At 39.3% G+C, this 19,467-nt stretch overlaps 1 protein-coding gene and 1 long non-coding RNA gene across 4 annotated transcripts in view; one reads left to right on the forward strand and one right to left on the reverse strand.

The window, feature by feature from the left end:
- Positions 1-296: 296 nt before the first annotated feature.
- si:ch211-212o1.2 (uncharacterized protein LOC492735 homolog) overlaps positions 297-19,467 on the reverse strand; it is a 32,465-nt gene continuing 13,294 nt past the window's right edge. For all 3 annotated transcript variants that reach the window (XM_059506585.1, XM_059506587.1, XM_059506586.1), the window contains 5 exons: positions 17,016-17,135; positions 16,741-16,832; positions 6,961-7,105; positions 5,723-5,935; positions 297-938 (listed from right to left, as the gene is read on the reverse strand). In XM_059506585.1, the coding sequence (XP_059362568.1) occupies positions 817-938; positions 5,723-5,935; positions 6,961-7,105; positions 16,741-16,832; positions 17,016-17,135 (692 nt within the window). In that variant the 3' untranslated portion in view covers positions 297-816. The remainder of the gene's footprint in view (positions 939-5,722; positions 5,936-6,960; positions 7,106-16,740; positions 16,833-17,015; positions 17,136-19,467) is intronic.
- LOC132101545 (uncharacterized) lies at positions 8,129-9,426 on the forward strand. The gene is made up of 2 exons (XR_009423187.1): positions 8,129-8,366; positions 9,082-9,426. It is a non-coding gene; the product is annotated as an uncharacterized LOC132101545 (long non-coding RNA).

Genomic DNA, 19,467 nt, shown 5'->3' on the forward strand with positions numbered 1-19,467 from the left:
CAGGATACAGCAGGAGGACATCACTAGCTAGCTAGACTGCTAATACTACTCCAAATATCAATAACATGTCAGACTAACACACCAGAGATGCAATCAATGTTCATCACCGCTAAGCCCCGGTAAGATGATTAGAAATAAGTGTAATGGGTTTGTACTTAAGGCCAACACGAGCTCAGTAAGAAACATTCAGGGAAACATTCAGTTGGGTCAACTGAGCACTGACCATGCTGGTTGGCCAACAAAACCCTTTCCCTGCGTTTTGAGGAATGGATCCTCCATGCATCCTTCGGTCTTGCAGTCTCTGGAATCAAATCCACATTTAATTGCTTCTCTCATTCCATGCACTGCCATGACAACCATGCTGGGAAAATCACAACATGGTTTCGGTCCTCTGGAGAGCCCAACCTCCAGAATACATACATTTTACACACCGAAACCAGAAAGTACATGGAGATTGAGGAAAAGTGTCTCTCGTCATTATCTCAACAGTTTGAAACCACAGTTTTAAACTTTATCTCATCTTTCTACGATTTCGTTGCGTGTGGACATCTACAAAACAGAGGAGGAAGCCAGCAGATGAGGTACAGGTGATGGCTTGTGTGCAGCAGACGTGTGACAGGAAAAGGCCCCAGCAGTAAGAGTGCTCTGTGGTTCTGTGCCGTGAAGACGACGGTTTAGGGGAGATGGAGGGACACAGGAGAGAACATTACAGGAGAGAGGTTTTGGGATATAAGAGGTAATTCTCATATTCTGTTTCTGTTTCCCCTCAAAAGGGGGAAAGATGGATGAGGAAGGGCTTCAGTCCTGCTTTCCTGGTCACTCGGTTTTCTTGGCCCAGGCCATGTCATCACTGCGTGGTCTCTGACCTGTCAATCTCTCGATCAACCATTCCGATGTCCGCCAAAAACCCATTCTGTCCAGCGGGTAGTTCAACCACCCTGAGGGAGAGAATGATAGAGAAAGTGAATCAGGGTATCAGGCACCAATGTTTATGAAGGGACATCAATGACAGCAGTTCACTTAGTGCCATATGATATAAAACATGATCAAAATAGAAAAGAAACAAAGAAACAAAAAACACTTTCTGATTTCTAAGTAGTTATTAATATGAATGCAAGACTAGATAATTGACTGGTACAGACTAGCAGCAAAGACAGGATTTAAAATTGGACATACGTGTGTGTGTGTGTGTACTATTTTTACTGAAATAATAAAAATATAAAAAACGAAATGTTATTCAGCAAGAACGTATTCAACTGATCAAAAGCAAGAGTTGAGATTTTATTGAGCCACAAATCGGCATATCAGAATGATTTTGTAAGGATCATGTGACACTGAAGACACTAAATTCTGTTTACTGTTTTACAGGGATTAAATAATGAATATAATTAGAAAACATAACATACAAATTCAACTTCAAGATTAAAGAGGGATAAACTTCACATCACATCATCACATCATTTTAATTAATGCATTATCAGTAAATTGTAATACATGCAAAGCAGTTTTTCTTCCCTTGATTTTTAATTTTGTATGTTAAAACAATCATGCCCGAGTACTTTGAAACAGGAGTAAAACTGAAAAAGGAATAAAGAAAAAATGAGGCACACAGGCTTGATGTGTAAAACCTACCATACAAATTCATTCCTCTCGCTGAATTACACACTTTTCTGAAAACTCACCAGCGAGAAAAGAGAGAAATTCGAGAGAGAGAGAGAACAGTGAGAGGGCAAGGCAAGCAAAAAGGAGAGAGCAAGGACAAAAGATCAAGACAGGAAGAAAGAAGGGAAGGTACAGAGAACAACATCAAGAAGCGGTGAAACACAGAAGCTCCTGGATGGTGACTCCCAGGGGATGGACAGAAGATCAGGCGCTAGCAGTAGAGTAATGTACACACTTACTGCTATAAATATGTAGTAGCACCCCACCCCCAGCCAGCCCGCCTCAACTCGACTATGTCTGTTGTGCTCACAGACATGCATTCCATTGGGTTTTGACAAGAAAACCATTTTTCAACCATACACGTTTAGACGTTTAACACTCAAAAACGTGCAGGACAAAGTTCACCGCTGTGATGCACGATCTATCATCCATGGCGATTTTGAGATTACTGGCTGATAATCATGTACACTTGAGAAACACCGAAGTTTCAAATTCTATTTATAGTTTTCTTCAGTGGATATAAATGCAAGTTGTGTATAAAGGCCCGTTCACACCAAGAACGATAACTATAAAAGATAACTATAAAGATAACGATATTAGTCTGTGTATTCTAAGCGGACTCGCGTCTGCATCTTAAATTCTCGAGCTCATTACAGCAGGATTGATTCTGATTGGTTGGCAATGTTTTATCGTTCATCAGGGAAAAAAAATCGTTCTGAAAGTGATTCCAACGATATCGTTTCTCTGTGCCTTTATCGTTATAGTTGTGGTGTGGACTCTGCTATTCTTTAATATTGAGAACGATTTTTAGAACTACATCTTTATCGTTATCTTTATAGTTATCGTGCTTGGTGTGAACGGTCCTTTAGTCATTTGCTATCACTGAATTGTATTACAGATATTAGTATTGGCCACTAGCCTCTAGATACTGTGATTGGCCAATTAACAACCCATATTGGTCAACCATTATTTTGAATTTCACACACAATTGCTAAAAACCTAAAAAAGATCATAAATATGGAAACCATTTGAATGTATTAATGCAATAAATACTCACATACTTTTTGTCTCAAACATGAAAACAAAAGTCTCAAAAATTACCATGATACTACTCTAAGAAAGTTCTTTGGACACTCACTATGGTATATGTAAGAAAAATCTCAAATGTTACAATTTCCAATATGCATCTCAATATTTTTTGCAACCGTATTAAAGGGTAATTGTTTTCTATCAATCAGAGGAACAACCAACTACAATCAAAATACAACAGTTTAAAAAAAAATCAACAGAAACCCTTAGTAATAAACAACATTTTTTTGTACAAATCTATATATACACTAATAAGGTTTGTTCTCTCACAGGTCAAGCAATAGCAGCTGAGCGTCTATTTGCCATATTCAGATTCCATGAATGCCTCTTCAGAAGACAGATTTTATTTATAATCTTAAAAACTTTCAAAGTTTCAAAGTGTCAAAGTTTCGGTGGAATGGACTTTAAATGAAGGGACAGATATCTCTCAGATTTCATGAAAAATATCTTAATTCCTGTTCTGAAAATGAACAAAAGTTTTATGGGTTTGGAACAACATGTGTAAGCAATTGATGATGATTTTAATTATCAGGCAAACTATCCTTTAATAGTCAAATAACAAAAATTCATTAATATGATCCTGATATCATGCATGAAAACGGGTCAGGGGTGAAAAAGGTGAGAAGGATATTACCCCTCTAGAGGGGTTCGGGGGGCATGCTCCCCCGGAAGAAAAATTTAAATATTCTATATTGTAAAGCATCAATCTGATGCATTTTGAGATGCTTTTTTTGCCAACCTGGGCAGAGCTGGAGAAACGTAACTGCAGCCATGAGTTAAAAATTATTACTAATTATTATTACGATTACTGTAGCCTACTGTTCATCAGTCAAACGGCGGGAGTGGAAGGGGGATCGAGCGGGAATCTTTATTGGTGTCGATTTTCAGTCTCTTTTTAATAATAGGCTTTACGCATCTGTCGTAATCTCCCCCACTTGCTATTTGCGGGAAGAACCTAGCGCTATGATTGGTCAAACTCTTCTTTTGCTGTTGCTTGATTTGAGGACTGCGCATGCACAGAGGTATCACCAGGTTTTTGCGTAGTTTAGAGTGACAAATCGTACCAGTGTACTTTGAAGTCAAAATGCGTATCCACGACGCAAATTGCGTACAGGTTGGCAGATCTGCTTATTGATAGAATGGTGGACCACTTTACCTTCTGCCTTGTCAGTCCCCTTACCTCAAAATCAACCACCTCAAAAACAGTGGCATTAGCTAATAATTTTACACAGGAGTTTAGCTAGCTGGCTAACGTTGCATTCTCTCCTGCTGTGTTCAATGACTCAATTCATCAAGCTGTAGCTAACGTTAGCTAAGTCTATGTCAACAGAGCTCCTGGGTAACGTAACTCAGATATACCAGAAAATATAAAAATTATTGAAACTATCACTCACCAAATTCAGTCAGGTAAATCGTCAAGGCCAGGCGTGCTTTCAGCTTCTGATGGTGGACTGCACTGGTGATGCAAGGCCCTTCGCATTAATATTTCCATGCACTCGCGCTCCCTTCTGCCATGCACACCTGTTCGCAGTTCACTGAATAGCAGTTCACAGAATCTCGCGCTGCCTTCTGGCACGCGCACCTGTTCGGAGTTCACTGAATATGAATACCACCCCCCCAATAAAAATTTTTTCTCATTGAATCTACATGAATCTTCACATAGGCAACCTATTTTGGTTTCAAAACAGCGAATTTCGCTGCACCCCAAGTGATAGTACAATGGTTTTCTTTGAAGTACCACATAAATACCTTGCTAATGGTATAGGAGCATGCTAATCATTCAGTACTAATGGTATTTCCACCTGATGCCATTACAGTACTATGTATCTGTTTTCAGTGCCCCCGATTATGACATCACATGGTCATCCATTGCCCTTGTTTGTTTGTATACAAGCACCACACAGTTCCTCGGTCACGTCTGTGTCAGCTGCGTGTGTGTGTGTGTGTTTGTACCCTCTCAACAGTGACCCTTTTGGTGCAGGAGGAGAGCAGAACAGCTTATCATATTTGTTTGATTTTTCATCTTAGTCAAACCGACACCACCCCCACCCCCCTTCGCGCAAGTCTATTTGTTAGCACTGACAGCAGGTTAGCATTAAATATACATAGAGGTTGTCAGCCACTGGCACACACAAAGGCAGGCCCCGGCCCCGGCCCCGAGGGACTAGGGCAGAGGGGGTGGAGGAGCAGGGCTCACGCAGAGAGAGACTCCCAAGCGTGCGCATTTGTGTATGTGTGCGAGAGAGAGACCCTTTCCTCTCCCTTCATCAGCGTCTCCCAGTGGGATCAGGGAGCAGCAGTGGAAAGGAAAGAGGGAGGGTCAAAAGGACTGGTCTGTGCTCTGGAGCATGCGCGCACACACATCTGTCGTCCGCTGGGGCACAGGGTGACGCACAAGCCTCCTCGCTCCCCTCTCACCCAGAGACACACGTCGCATACTGAGTGCTTGAGCTATCATGGGAGTTTAATGCCTTCACACACACACATACACACACAGCTGACTTTAAAAAAAGTTATTTTAACCCACTCTTCACAGCTACTGGCGATGCAGGCCACGCTCCGTGGAAGAATCATTGCCAGATACTGTAGGTTACCATGATCAGCTACATAAAAGACTCTCAGAGGAAGTTCACCTACCTCATCTGAATCCGATCCAGTACGTATTATTGTTGTAAAGAAGCCTACGGGACTCTGGGAATATTTAAAGGTATAGTTCACCCAAAAACAAAGTACTCAACCTAGTGTTATTCCAAACCTGTGTGACTTTGAAGAATGCTTACACTGTTTTTGTCAATAAGACTCAATGACATCTGTTGTTGTTTTTTGACATTTTCTCCTTAAATATATCCTTATATGTTTTGACATTACATGTAAATAATTACAGAACTTTCATATTTTTGGTTGAACTATGCCTTTAAAGGCAACACTAACACAAGGCTTCCACCTCATCAAGTGAAGCACGAGTGTGTACCTGTGGTGATGCAGTAGTATGTCTCATGTGGCGACACATGATGGATCCGGTGGTGTTTCCGTGGCAGCACTAAGTGGCAGTCCTGCAGTAGTGTGACCCAGCGTGGCAGGCCAAAGTAGGAGTGGGACCACTTGTGGATCTGATTAGTCATGGTTACAAAAACCGCCAACGCAAAAACAAAACATTCCCAGGGGTAGGACTCTGCAAGGGCATCTGGGAAAGAGAGATAGTGAGGTGTATAAAGAGATAAAGGAGCAATGTCCAAAGGTGGCGAGAGAGAGAGAGAAAATTATATGCAAATTAATACGACATGCCCTAACCCTGTAGTAAAGTACTAGCCTTACCCTTTACCATGAGAAACATCAAATCAAATTGACTTTTCAACTTTCCTATGATGGAGTAGATCATCAGCAACAGAAAAGTTTAAATGGAATTGAATTGAATTTATGGAATTTTATCCATTTTGGATAATTATGTCAATTTTTTTTAAACAAGAATGATTGTAAACCATAACTGGGATGGATGTTGTTGCGCTTCCATTAAGGTGGTCTACACAAGTTGTGTTAGAAGTATTCAAAGTCTTATGAATTCATATGATAGTTTTGTATGACAAACAAAACAGAATTTAAAATTACTTGAAGGAAAATGAAAGCAATGGAGTCATTCCTTTAAATTTCTGCTCATGTTATAAGGAGGGAACAACATCATACAGGTTTGGAACAACATAAGCACAAGTAAAGGATTTTCATTTTCTCCATCATAACCAAAATTAACTCTGGAATATAAAATCACTTCACAAAATCACTCAACATGGATTTCGCATTCAATCTTTTTGTGAACGTTTTGAAAGAAAAAGAAAGAAAATTATCCAAAAATATGGAACATTTAAGCACTCCACTAAATCTAAATTTCCCCTCTTGTGTTATAAGGAGGAAAGTAAGTCAAACAGTTTTGGAATAATGTGAGCATGAGTAAAGGATGACAATTTTCATTTTTTGGCTCAGCTGCTCCTGTAACCCACACAAAGCAAAAATGGAGCTGAAAACATTTTTCCCTTTTCAAACTATATTCAGGTTTGTCGATTTCCTAATTTTAAGGTATATTAAGATGAATGTGGGACACACCGACGGCTCCAGGACAAGGAGTCGCGCTCGGGTCACACTCATTGGTTCTAAAATAGTCAAGCTGACTCACTCTCACGACACACTGGAACAGTGAGTGGATGTGTGTGTGTGTACCTGGTGGGTAGGTGAGGAATTTATAGGCCATGTGGGCCAGAGGCAGGATGGTGATCATGCAGTTGTCTCCATTAGTCTCTATGAAGTCATGCCTTGTGATAGCCGTCGGATCAATGTGGTGCTCCCGGAACGGGCGAATAAATGCCTGAATGGAAAGAGAGAGGTAAAGAGAGATGGGGGTGGGGGTGGCAATTGAAAAATAAGCAGGGGTGTCTAGGGCTGTGATTTAGATCCATTACCCTGTGGTAATGAATGCGTATGTCTATAAAAAAAAGACAGTGCAGGGTCAAACTAGAAGTTACTGTTGTGTTACAGTTAGAGACTCTGTAGCTGTAAGAATAGTGGATGTGCATTTTAAGGTGAGAAATAAAAAAGGAAGAGGAGGTTAATCTAAAATAATCGGTAAAGAAACCAGAAACATCATCTGCTTGAAGTTCCCTTCTGATAATGAGCTGTAAGACCACAGAGAATCAGTGCAGAACTCTTCACAAAACTAGTTACAAAGTTCAACAAATTTGACACCCTTGCATGTTTTTTTAAATAAATATTTTAGCTCCTTTGGATAATTCTTTCAGCTACTGTACCAATAAGAATGGGACACAATGGTCAGTTGACCATTGACTAGGGTTGACTGAATTCATTTTTATATCATAAGCAATAGCGCTTTAATTAGCATGTTGTACTTAAGTGGTTAAAAAGTCTGCAGAGTAAAATCCTTCTGGAAAGTTATACCTTTAAAACCGATCTCCATTAAAGCACCACTGTTACAGCCAAATGCATTTTTGAACATTTCGCCACAAGTTGTCCAGTAAAAATAATAATCCAACTTTTAAAACCGCTGTGCCATTATCACTGAACAAAGAATGTGCCTTGTGTAAGAAAAACAGACACAGGTGAAGCCAAACCAGCCTACTAATTTACTATACATTCTTCTAGTTAACAAAGATCAGTCAGCCAGGTGTTCAACCCCCTGTGCGACTAGTCAATGAAAAAAAAAATATATCCAGTAAGAGTGTTGCCAACCATGGTTTTACCACAAAAACCAGCACTGAAAATGCGAAGAGGCAGATTTCGCCCAGATCTGGCCACAAGACAGGGCTGGGTGGGGTTAGACGTTGACTGATAGAAGCTAATTGACACGTTAGCGGTACTAGGTCCTAAATGAAAGATGACGTATGCGGCACGAGCTACATGTTACGGAACGGAGAGATAACCTGGCATTAAACAGCACTTCCCCACAGCTCAGATCCAGCATCATGAAAAAGCATATCCCAGCAGCACCTGTCACTCACGCCCAGGAGTGCTGCTTTGAGACAGACACCCGTCTGCGACTGCGCGGGTGTTGCAAAATGAAAGGGACTAAGAGAAAGGATCGTATAAACACAAAGGATAATACAAGAATGAAGGTAATTTATTTTCCACATAAAAAGGAGGAATCGTTTGGAGCCACATTAGCATAGCGTTTCAGAGATGGAGCGCAGGGGGAAAAATGTCATTATCGCGTGTTTGTGGGCTGAACTCAATCACACCTATATCTGAGAGCGCGTGGCGACACTCTGCTGGAGCAGAGAAAACTATCTGTTGATATTTCGACAATTATGTTCCCTCCTGTTCTCCTCGTTTCCTTTCCGTCTCTCTGTGCGCGAGATTAAAAGAGCGCTAAGCCCCAGACAGCACACGGCGTGCATGTCGACTCACCGGCACGCTGCGGCAAACCTGTGCCTCACCACCGCTAATCCCATACCGTTTAACGGCCTGCCTCGCCGGCCTCACCCGCCTTCTGCCTAATCACGACTCACATCTTCGGATTGCCCTAGCAACCCAGCCGAAGACCGGGCCCCGTCCTCCCCCACCCTTAACCCAGAGCACACATGAGAGATCCATTTCATTTCTCTTGCCTTTTTTCCTCCTCCCTACCCTCTTTGCTCTTAAGTGCCTGTTTAATCACGGTCATTAATGATTCTCCCTCAAGTTGGTGCTTCTTGTTTGAACATGTGGACAAAAAGCCATATATATCGGTCCGCTAAGTGCCGCCTTTAATCTGCTAGTTAGGGGTCTTAAAGCGCGACGTTCTGGATGTCTGTAAATTCCCTCGGTTTTTTTTTTTTTTTTTTTTTGAAGTTTGATCACTCCCAGGTGGCAGATCCTAATTATCCTCGACAGCAGAAGGATCGGCGGTGGCTGCGGAGTCGGGTGGAAACCCCTTCACGGTGGGGTGGTGTGGCCAAGCCGTTTTACAGCACAGACGGACGATGATGAAAGTGAGAGAACGCGGGCCCTTCGGCCTGACCCACAGCGGGAGCTAGACTGGCCGTTCAGATCACCTGCTCTCTACAATCCTGCTCTGGGCCTCAAAGTGTTGGCAATATAGGGCAACTCAGAGCCTCAATGACAAGCATGTAAACACTGCCCCCTTTATAGTAGCAGAGCACAAGGAGTGGGCAGTAAATTACCAAAACCACGGCACATCCGTTTGGTACCATAATGGACGATATTAGAAAATCTTAATCAATTACACGGCTCTCAGAAATGCTTGATTATGATTGGTCAGTCAGGACATTCTTAGATCATCCAGGTATTTTAGGCCAGTGCTGTGGCTGTTTGATTCAGATTTTTATTTTTTTTTGGAAGCTATTGTAGAACAAGCAATCAGAATCGATAAGGAGTGAACGCACTAAAAACGATCATTGAAGGACATCCATTTAACACACGGTTGGTGCAAGAGCATAACATGTCTAAACTGCATGTGCACAGTTCAGTTTAATGACAAAGTTTACTTTAACTATATGCCATTGCACAGAATGTACAAGCAAACTTTACTCTGAAATAACCCCAACATTTAGGACATTGAAATTAGAAATAAGAGTGCATAAGGTTGTGTTCATTATAATAGCAACAGTAGTGTTTGTATGGCGTGCTTTGCGTGCAACACTTTATCACAGGAAACTTGTCCAATACATAGGCAACTCATAATTTGTCAGTAGCCTACTGTACATTTTGGACAAGTTCAAAATGCAAGACCGTAGACTGAAAGTGCGTCAATGAACAACACTGAAATGTTACAATCAGGTATATGCGCACATGTGCAGCAAATTCCCCTGATGGATCTGACTCTCGATTCCCAAATCCTCAAAACGGATTCTTTTTTGGAATCGATTCCCAGCAATTAACCAGCACTTCTTTCATGTGTCTTGTATCACACCATGAATGTGCTCTTTCATTTCTTTCCATTTACTGTAAAATGGAACCAAAGTATGTAATTGTTGGCCTACAATAATATTGTTGAAGTGTTTGTCTTGTTGCTAGAACGATGGTTTTGTACAATAGATTATAACAGTGATTCCCACCCTTTTTCAACTCGCGCTAAATGTTGGGTTAATAATTTAGTACTCAGAAGCTAGATTGTTAACTGTCTTTATTGAATGAACTGGCAATGAACAGAAAATAACCTGGGCTGGCACCGCTTGGCACAACTGCTGTTGTTCTGTAGCATATGCAGCAAAGATGTCTAAGATAAATTGGCGGTTTATTCTTAAACCAATCAGTGAGCTCGAATAGTGGAAGCATAGACAGTTTAATATTTGTTTTTTGTTATTTAATTATATAAAAATGATGTTATTATGTTATGACAGACATTTTTACATTTAAAATGGTTACTTCTCAAATGTATATTTTTATATAATTATGCCAATTATTATTTGTGTGTTGAAAAGCGGTGTAATAAGTGATATATCTGTCCATTTTCACACTATACATTAAAATGCTTAAACATACTTTTTTTATTTAGACTAAATGTTAATATATAAAATTTGATGAACTCCTTGTATTTACCAAGTTCAAGTTCGTTTATTTATAAAGCACCACTTAACACAGTCACCCGACTGACCAATGTGCTGTACAAAATAAAATGCATGACATATAAAAATAAAGCAGATAGAATTTGACAACACTAGAATATGTTACATGCCAGTCCAAGTAAAGGAATGTATAGCTTCCATTGAGCTTTAGATGGTACATAATATTTAAAGACACCAAGTGTGAAAATTTGCATTCCAGTAGACAGTATGTCTAGCACTTTATCACAAATATTATGTTTTCACACACGACTACCTGTAACTAATGAACGTAATAAAAACTATCCCTGTCAATCCAAAAAGGCAAGGGAGAACAGATGGGTTTTTAAAAGAGATTTAAAAATATCTAGTGAAGGAGCAGTTCTGGTGTGGCTTGGAAGATTGTTCCACAATCTACCAATTTACCACTATATTACTGAGAAAAATATATATACTGAACAAAATAATAAACGCAACACTTCTATTTTTGCCCCCATTTTTCATGAGCTGAACTGAAAGATCCAAGACTTTTTCTATGTACACAAAAGGCCCATTTCTCTCAAATATTGTTCACAAATCCATCTAAATCTGTGTTAGTGAGCACTTCTTCTTTGCTGAGATAATCCATCCACCTCAAAGGTGTGGCATATCAAGATGTTGATTAGACAGTATGATTATTGCACAGGTGTGCCTTAGGCTGGCCACAATAAAAGGCCACTCTAAAATGTGCAGTTTTTATGTATTGAGGGGACGGGGGGACGGTGGGGGGGGGGGGGGGGGGGGCTCAATACATAAAAACCAGTCAGTATCTGGTGTGACCACCATTTGCCTCACGCAGTGCAACAGCTCCTTCACAAAGAGTTGATCAGGTTGTTGATTGTGGCCTGTGGAATGTTGGTCCACTCCTCTTCAATGGCTGTTAGACTTGTGCTGGTATTCGGTAATGCGATATATATATTGCGGTGATTAATATTCACGATATTGTTATCGTGGGCACTTCTAAATACCGTGAATAAATAAACATTACAAATTATTTAGAATTTGGAATGCATTTTAAGAATTGTATTCCCATCAGCTGCTTAAAATGCACAACAGCTGTATGCTGCTTGAAAGAGGCATGCGCTCTGGTGTAAACAAGCACGCATGAGAAGCACATGGAGGAACACGTGAGAGACGCGCTGAATGAAAGCACATTCAGTCTCTGACAGCAGATGGCGCTAAATGCAGCCCTTACCCTGTAAACATAAAAATAATCTTAAATAACCACTCAGATTTGTGATTTCCCTATGGTGTTTATTACAGAGCCAACTACTGAAATATTTAGACTTAATAGGCTATTTATCTTCAAACAAAAATCTGGACTACAAATGCCCTAGATATTGTTTGAAAGTGTTTTGATCTTTTATTGTTCATTCACACTTTACATTATGACTTCATTAGTTAACAAACTGCCAATGAAAAAATTATTCTGAACATTCATTAATCTTAGGTATTCCAATATTTAATAACACATTGTTAAAATTGAAAGTTGCAACTGTGTTATTTAATGAGCTAACATGAACTAAGACTTGTATTTTTTAACAAAGATTGATAACATCTATAGCAAAAGTAGCTATTGCTCATTGTTTAGCTGTGCATTTATTGAATGAACACTGTGATATCCGAACTGATTACACTATATTTTATGTATTGCACTGTATTTTATGTAAAATCATTTTCTATGTCTTATTCATTTTAAGTCCATTTTTTAATCATTTTCATTTTCAAGTTCTTAAATTGCTTTTTATTTTTGTGATCATTTTTCTTCATGACTTTTTTTTTTACATTTCTTTTTGAATTACCATTGTGTACGAAATGTGCTATATAAAACTTGCCTTGCCTTGCCTTGAATGTTAGTGCATCAACTAAGGTTAACTAATGAGGTCTTACTGTAAAGTGATACCTATTGGTTTTTATAGTTATTTTGCACTTTAATGTAGGGCTGGGCGATATATCGAATATTAGCGATACTATCGGAATAATTTTGACGACGATGTACAATTTGAATATATCGGGAATATCGAATATTTCAAATTCAAACATACTTTCCCAAAAGAACGCGCCGAATGTCCAAAAAAGGAACCTGTAACTGCTGACTGCTCTACGCCCCTCTACTACGAGAGCTGTAATGATAGCGGTTGCCAGATAACAAGAGTTTAAATCTCCCAATCAGAGCTCCAGTGTTACAAGGATACATTTTCTGCCTGGTGTTTGCTTATTTTAAGCAATCTGGCAACCATGCGCACGTGCTCACTCCTCATTGCGGAAGAGCCGCCGACGATAATCTGAAAACACTAACAAGCTGGAATTGAGCGATCTAATGAAAGCGTCGTTCAGCCGGTCTGTGTTCTGTCGTGAGATCTCAACTGTATTGTTTGCATTTGTGATCGCAAAATAAATGCACTTATTCGACCGCTGATGTTTGAATAGAGAAACATAGGCTATGGCCATTTGGAATTACTATTGGGGAATTTCACTGATATGTTTACCAGTTTCCATAATATAGACAGAGAAAATGCAAAAGTCTTTGGTATTCATTTATATATATTTATATATAAGAAATAGCTATGTGCTTCAGCAACTAGCTCCCCATCTAAGAGGGTTTTTAGTGTCAGTAAGAACATAGTTTCATGCCACAGAGCTTCTCTTAAAACCACAGACAGTTGACAGACTTGTGTTCTTAGCTTAAAAACTTGTTAAAAAAAATTAAAATAAAATACTTATCCCAGTTGCATAGTTTAAATTGTGAATTGCATGCACTAAAAAGTTGACAGAATGCACTTTCTGTAACTGTTACTTAATTTGCACTGCTTCAGTTACATATAGGCCTACATGTATTCATTAATAAAAAGCAGTAAGTGATCTCTTGGTCTAGATTTTTTAACTGCTTAAATTAGCTGTTTAATCTAAATGTTTTTTTTTTTTATGGGCAAAAGAAAATCATGTTTTATTTTTTATTATTTAAATGCAAACATATCGAGATATATATCGAATATCGTAAAAAATTTGACAATATCGAGAAATCTTTTTTTTTTGTATATCGCCCAGCCCTACTTTAATGTGTAAAACATTTAACTTTTATATATTTTTCTGTATTGCTTTATTGTTTAAAATGTTTAGTTATTTTTGTTATAAGAAAAAAAGTTATTTAACCTGTTATACTGTATTATGACCACTTTCTTAAAACAAAATTTCAATACCGTGATAATACCGTATACCATGATAAAAGCATTATCAAGGAACTGGTACACACAGTTGTATACGCCAATCCAGAGCATCCCAAACATGCTCAATGGGTGGGCATGTCCGGTGAGTATGGCGGCCATGCAAGAACTGGGATGTTTTCTGCTTCCAGGAATTGTGTACAGATCCTTGCAACATGGGGCCATGCATCATCATGCTGCAACATGAGTTGATGGTGGTGGATGAATGGCACAACAATGGGCCTCAGGATCTTGTCACTGTATCTTTGTGCATTCAAAATGCCATCAATAGAATGCACTGGTGTTCATTGTCCATAACATACGCCTGCCCATACCATAACCCCACCGCCACCATGGGCCACTCAATCCACATCGTTGACATCAGCAAACCGCTCACCCACACGCCATACAAACTGTCTGCCATCTGCTCTGTACAGTGAAAACTGGGATTCACCTGTGAAGAGAACACGTCTCCAAAGTGCAAGACACCATCAAATGTAAGCATTTGTCCACTCAAGTCGGTTAAGACAACGAACTTCAGTCAGGTCTGCCAGTTTGTGCAGAAATTCATTGGTTATGCAAACCGATTGTTGCAGCAGATGGCTTTGGAGATGGCTTACAGTAGAGAAATGAACATTCAATTCACGGGCAACAGCTCTGGTGGACATTCCTGCAGTCAGCATGCCAATTTCACGCTCCCTCAGAACTTGCAAAATCTATGGCATTGTGCTGTGTGATAAAACTGCACATTTTAGAATGGCCTATTATTGTGGCCAGCCTAAGGCACACCTGTGCAATAATCATGCGGTCTAATCAGCATCTTGATATGCCACACCTGTGAGGTGGATGGATTATCTCGGCAAAGGAGAAGTGCTCACTAACAGATTTAGACAGATTTGTGAACAATATTTGAGAGAAATAGGCCTTTTGTGTACATAGAAACATTCTTAGATATCTGAGTTTAACTGATGAAAAATGGGGACAAAAACTAAAGTGTTGCACTTATAATTTTGTTCAGTATAAATATCACATCAAATCATGTCAAGGTATAAATGCTATATCAGACTTAATTGGAGTTGCACAGTATGAAGCGTCATACCGCCCAGTCCTAGAGGTTGCCATCTCTATAGAGCACACACCAGCCAGAGAACAATAGGAAAGATTGGTGTTACTCAAAGACAGGCCTCAAACTGTGAACATTTCATGGCTGCACTCATTGTCAAGTGTATACTGATCGTTGCTAAACCTGTAAACTTGTCATTTCCTTTTGCTGTAATCAAATTTAACAGTCCATATTTCCAGAAATAGCATAATAATTGGCACACGGGACCGGATTTAGCTTCGGTTAGCCATTTTTCTACTGCCAGTCTACTGCCCCCTTTCACATAATAGCACAATGACCCCTGTCAGCACAAAAACACATAAATGCTCCCAGATTCATGGCCCCTACTTGTCCGACACAGAAAGCAAGTGTCGGCTGCTTTTTAATTGGACAGCGAGGGGATGACCTTTTCTCTGATTGGGCAAGGAGACTGCGACCATACTATGCATTAATGCAACCCTCCTGAGTATTCCCAGCACCCTTTGGGGTTGAGAGTGGGTGGGGTTAAGATGTGGCGCTCCAAGAAAGCAGGAAGGGCTGAATTCCCCAGGGTGGAGATGGCATTTCACACTCGCCGTTTTTTGAGCCTGGTAAACCACAACAGGCCAATAGAGCAAAAGCTGATATGAAAATTAAACAGGGTAATTTGTTAAAATCAAACAAGATACTATGCTTAGAGACCACACTGTGCATATGAGTGTGTGAAAATGAATGTGTGCCAGAAAGGTGGTGCCATTGTACCTAAATGTGCCCACACACCTTCAGCCAATCCCATTTATATTGTTAATGGATATGATGATTTTGCAATTATACTGTCTTGATTAATGCTTAATTTGCTTTAGACAGATATACTTGTAACCTAAGTAGTAATAATGCTTACTTAAGTACAAATATGTAACCCAGTGATTAATGCTTTATGGAAAATGAATTGTGTAACTTCACTAACATTAAGAAAACTGCGTATATATGCATAAAATGTATGTAGTGAATGACTTAGAGTAGAAACACTTATGTATTAGATATAGTTTTGATTATAAATGGACAATATAGTAGTTAAGGTGTATTTCACACACGGTTAAGAGGAAAAAGAAGAGGAAAAGGGCTAAAGCAATGCGAAGTAAACAACAAAGCCTCGGCAGAGGAGTTGGCAGCACTCCAGGTGATGACATCAGAAGAGCCAGCGTTTGGCGTCTGTGTATAAAAGACAGAGAGAGACTCGACGGATGGATACTGAACAAGCGCAGTATCCCTCGACGCCTGATACCAGCTGATTATACCTTGATTTTGTAACTTTACTATTGTACTTTGATATAACTTTTGTTAACTTTAATAAAACTTGTATTTTATTATTGACAAGTTATTGTCTACAAGAGTGGTAATTTAAGAGCCGTAAGCAAGAACTGACCACAGGGAAGTCTGCTGAGCAAGTTGTAAGTTTTTTTGAGATGCTTATAGTTTTGTCCAGAGTCGACTTTCCTTACCTACCTGAGAATAATAAATAAACAGGTAAAAGGTGTATAGAAAAAGGGGACACCATAAAACAATATAGTATAGAGACAGTTATGCTATACATACTGAACTATGCATAGACCTTGGTCCTTACCTTCCCGATTACTGGGATGTCCACTGAACCCCATGTATCGGCTCCCCAATGTACGATCCCAGAGGCAAAGTCTGCGGTCACAATACCAGTCACTTTGAGAAAAAGAAAGAAGCGATTAAATTCAGTGAGTACTGAAATAAAAATGACCATGAGACCATGATATGGAAAAAAAGTGCACTACAACCACTGGGTTTCAGTATCAATAATGACAGCAGAACTTTATTCGTAAACAGAGGAATGACATAAACAGAAAGGTCAAAAAGAACAAGTCTTACCAATGCCAAAAATGATTTTGTAGATGTGCACTGTGGAAAAGTTGAGGAAGAGGAAGGAGAGGTTTATAACAAAGAGCGAGAGGCAGAGAATCACACACATCCACTCCTGCAGCCGCTTTCCTACAGGGACAACAAACACATAAAGGCACACATTAGTGCATATTTTATTAGTACTAAAAAAAACAAAAAGAAGAAACGAAATGTATACATCACATACATAAAAAAAAATCTTATTTTAACAGTTGGGTAAACAAACTATTTGAAAAAACTAATTTGGAGTTTGATGATAATTTGTCTATCATTTAATTTCCTGCCTTAAATACTGTATATTGGCCTAATTTACTTATTGGACCAATACCAACAACACTAAGAAATAAAAGAAGAGAAATTAATAAAAATAAAATAAAATAAATATTCAAAAAGAAAAACTGCGAAAAACAATGAAACTTGATGCAAAAAAATGGGAAAAATTACACTCTTTTGAAATTGTACAGATGGAGGGGGGAAAACTGATAACTACCTTGTTGACTAATCAGTAATTGGATGAATAGTCAACCATAATGACCCTCATCAGATGTAAATGCAAAATAAATAAATAAATAAAACTAAAAAGAAAGACCTCAAAGAGCCATCTTTTAAATGTTATTAATTCTTCTTAGTAACAGTATATTTAACTACAGTGTCCACTGCGAGGTCACAGACAGCAGCTAACCGACATCTCTCAAAAGCAAAAAAGGTCATCAGGGTTGGTGGACAGGAGACAAGCCGAACGTGTGTAACTGTGTGTGTGTGTGTCCCCTTATCTTGTGTGCTCAGGAGTAATCGATTAGACTAGGACAAGTTGTAGGTAGAGGCGAGGGTCAGGATCTCTTGCCATGGTGCGTTTGCCTGACACAGCTAAACGTCCCAGGTCAGGGCAGAGGGCACTGATGGAGGGACCACAACGGGCACTGTTCAGACCACCATGACAGCGGTGTGGCACGGCGGGCGGCCGTGGAGGATGATTAAAGTGCTAATGCATTATTCACAATAGAGTAGAGAATTAGTCTATATGGACACCGACCACATCTACATGTCCCCATCTCTCCACAGTCTACGTTCTATCTCCATTTTTAAATACTTGCATATTCAGTTTTAATCCGCATTCGACCACGTCTGAGTCTTTCGTTCTTTAACTGTGACTCTTTCTTCTCGTTCCTTGCTCTCCTGTTGGGCGGATGTGGGCACAGAGAGGCGCAGTGGACTCAGCTCTTTTGAAAATTTAATGCCATTAGAGGAGCCGTCCTGAGTGGATTGGGAACGTGAGGAGGTTGAGAAGAAGATATTGATGACAGCTATTTATAGTGCCTCAGTGGGCCAGCAAACACCGTGTGCCTGAACGATGGACCACAGTTCTTATAATGCACTCACAAGTCTGTTTTATATTTCGTGCAATTATGAAAGCACCAACCTATGGAATCCTTAACCTAACAGCTTGTTTCCCGTAATGAACAGGTTTTGGTACACATTTGAGTTTAATGGACTGAAAAAAATGGTTTGCTGGATTAGTGTGAAAGCTGTCTTTTGAATTCGGTTGCACACCAACAACCAAATCCTGGGTCTGAGTTAAAATAAACCACTGTACAATCTGAGGCTGCAGTGAACTGTCATTGATTACCTATATTATGCTTTATTGACCTCAAATACTTTTTTAATGGATCACATTTTTTGGCATATTTTATTGTAGCCATTGCAGACAATCCAATAGAAATATGTTTTGCTTTGCATTATTTAACAGTAAACACTTTTGGATAGACACAAACATTCAAAAAAAGACTAAACAATATATGTATCTCTATAAAATGATTTTTAATTGCACTTGCAATTAAAGAAAGTTTTTCTGGGGTCCAATTTACAAAAGTACTACAAAGTTTGTCCTGTTAAAAAATTCTCAATATTAAAAATGTATCTTTCTATTCTGCCAAATTTATTGGTGCTCAAAAGCACAGTGTGACTAGTGTAGACTTACAAATTGAACAGAATTTTAAAGAGTTACCAAATGTACCACATTTGATGTTAAAGGGTTAGTTCATCCAAAAATGAAAATTATGTCATTAATGACTCACCCTCATGTCGTTCCAAACCCGTAAGACCTCCTTTCATCTTCGGAACACAGTTTAAGATATTTTAGATTTAGTCCGAGAGCTTTCTGACCCTCCATTGAAAATATATGTACGGTATACTGTACATGTCCAGAAAGGTAATAAAAACATCATCAAAGTAGTCCATGTGACATCAGAGGGTCAGTTAGAATTTGTTGACGCATCGAAAATACAACTTGTTCCACAAATACCAAACATACATTTTCAATGGAGGAACAGAAAGCTCTCGGACTAAATCTAGAATATCAAAAACTGTGTTCCGAAGATGAACGGAGGACTTACAGGTTTGGAACGATATGAGGGTAAGTCAT

Source organism: Carassius carassius, chromosome 23 (genome assembly GCF_963082965.1).
Source record: "Carassius carassius chromosome 23, fCarCar2.1, whole genome shotgun sequence".
NCBI lineage: Eukaryota > Metazoa > Chordata > Actinopteri > Cypriniformes > Cyprinidae > Carassius > Carassius carassius.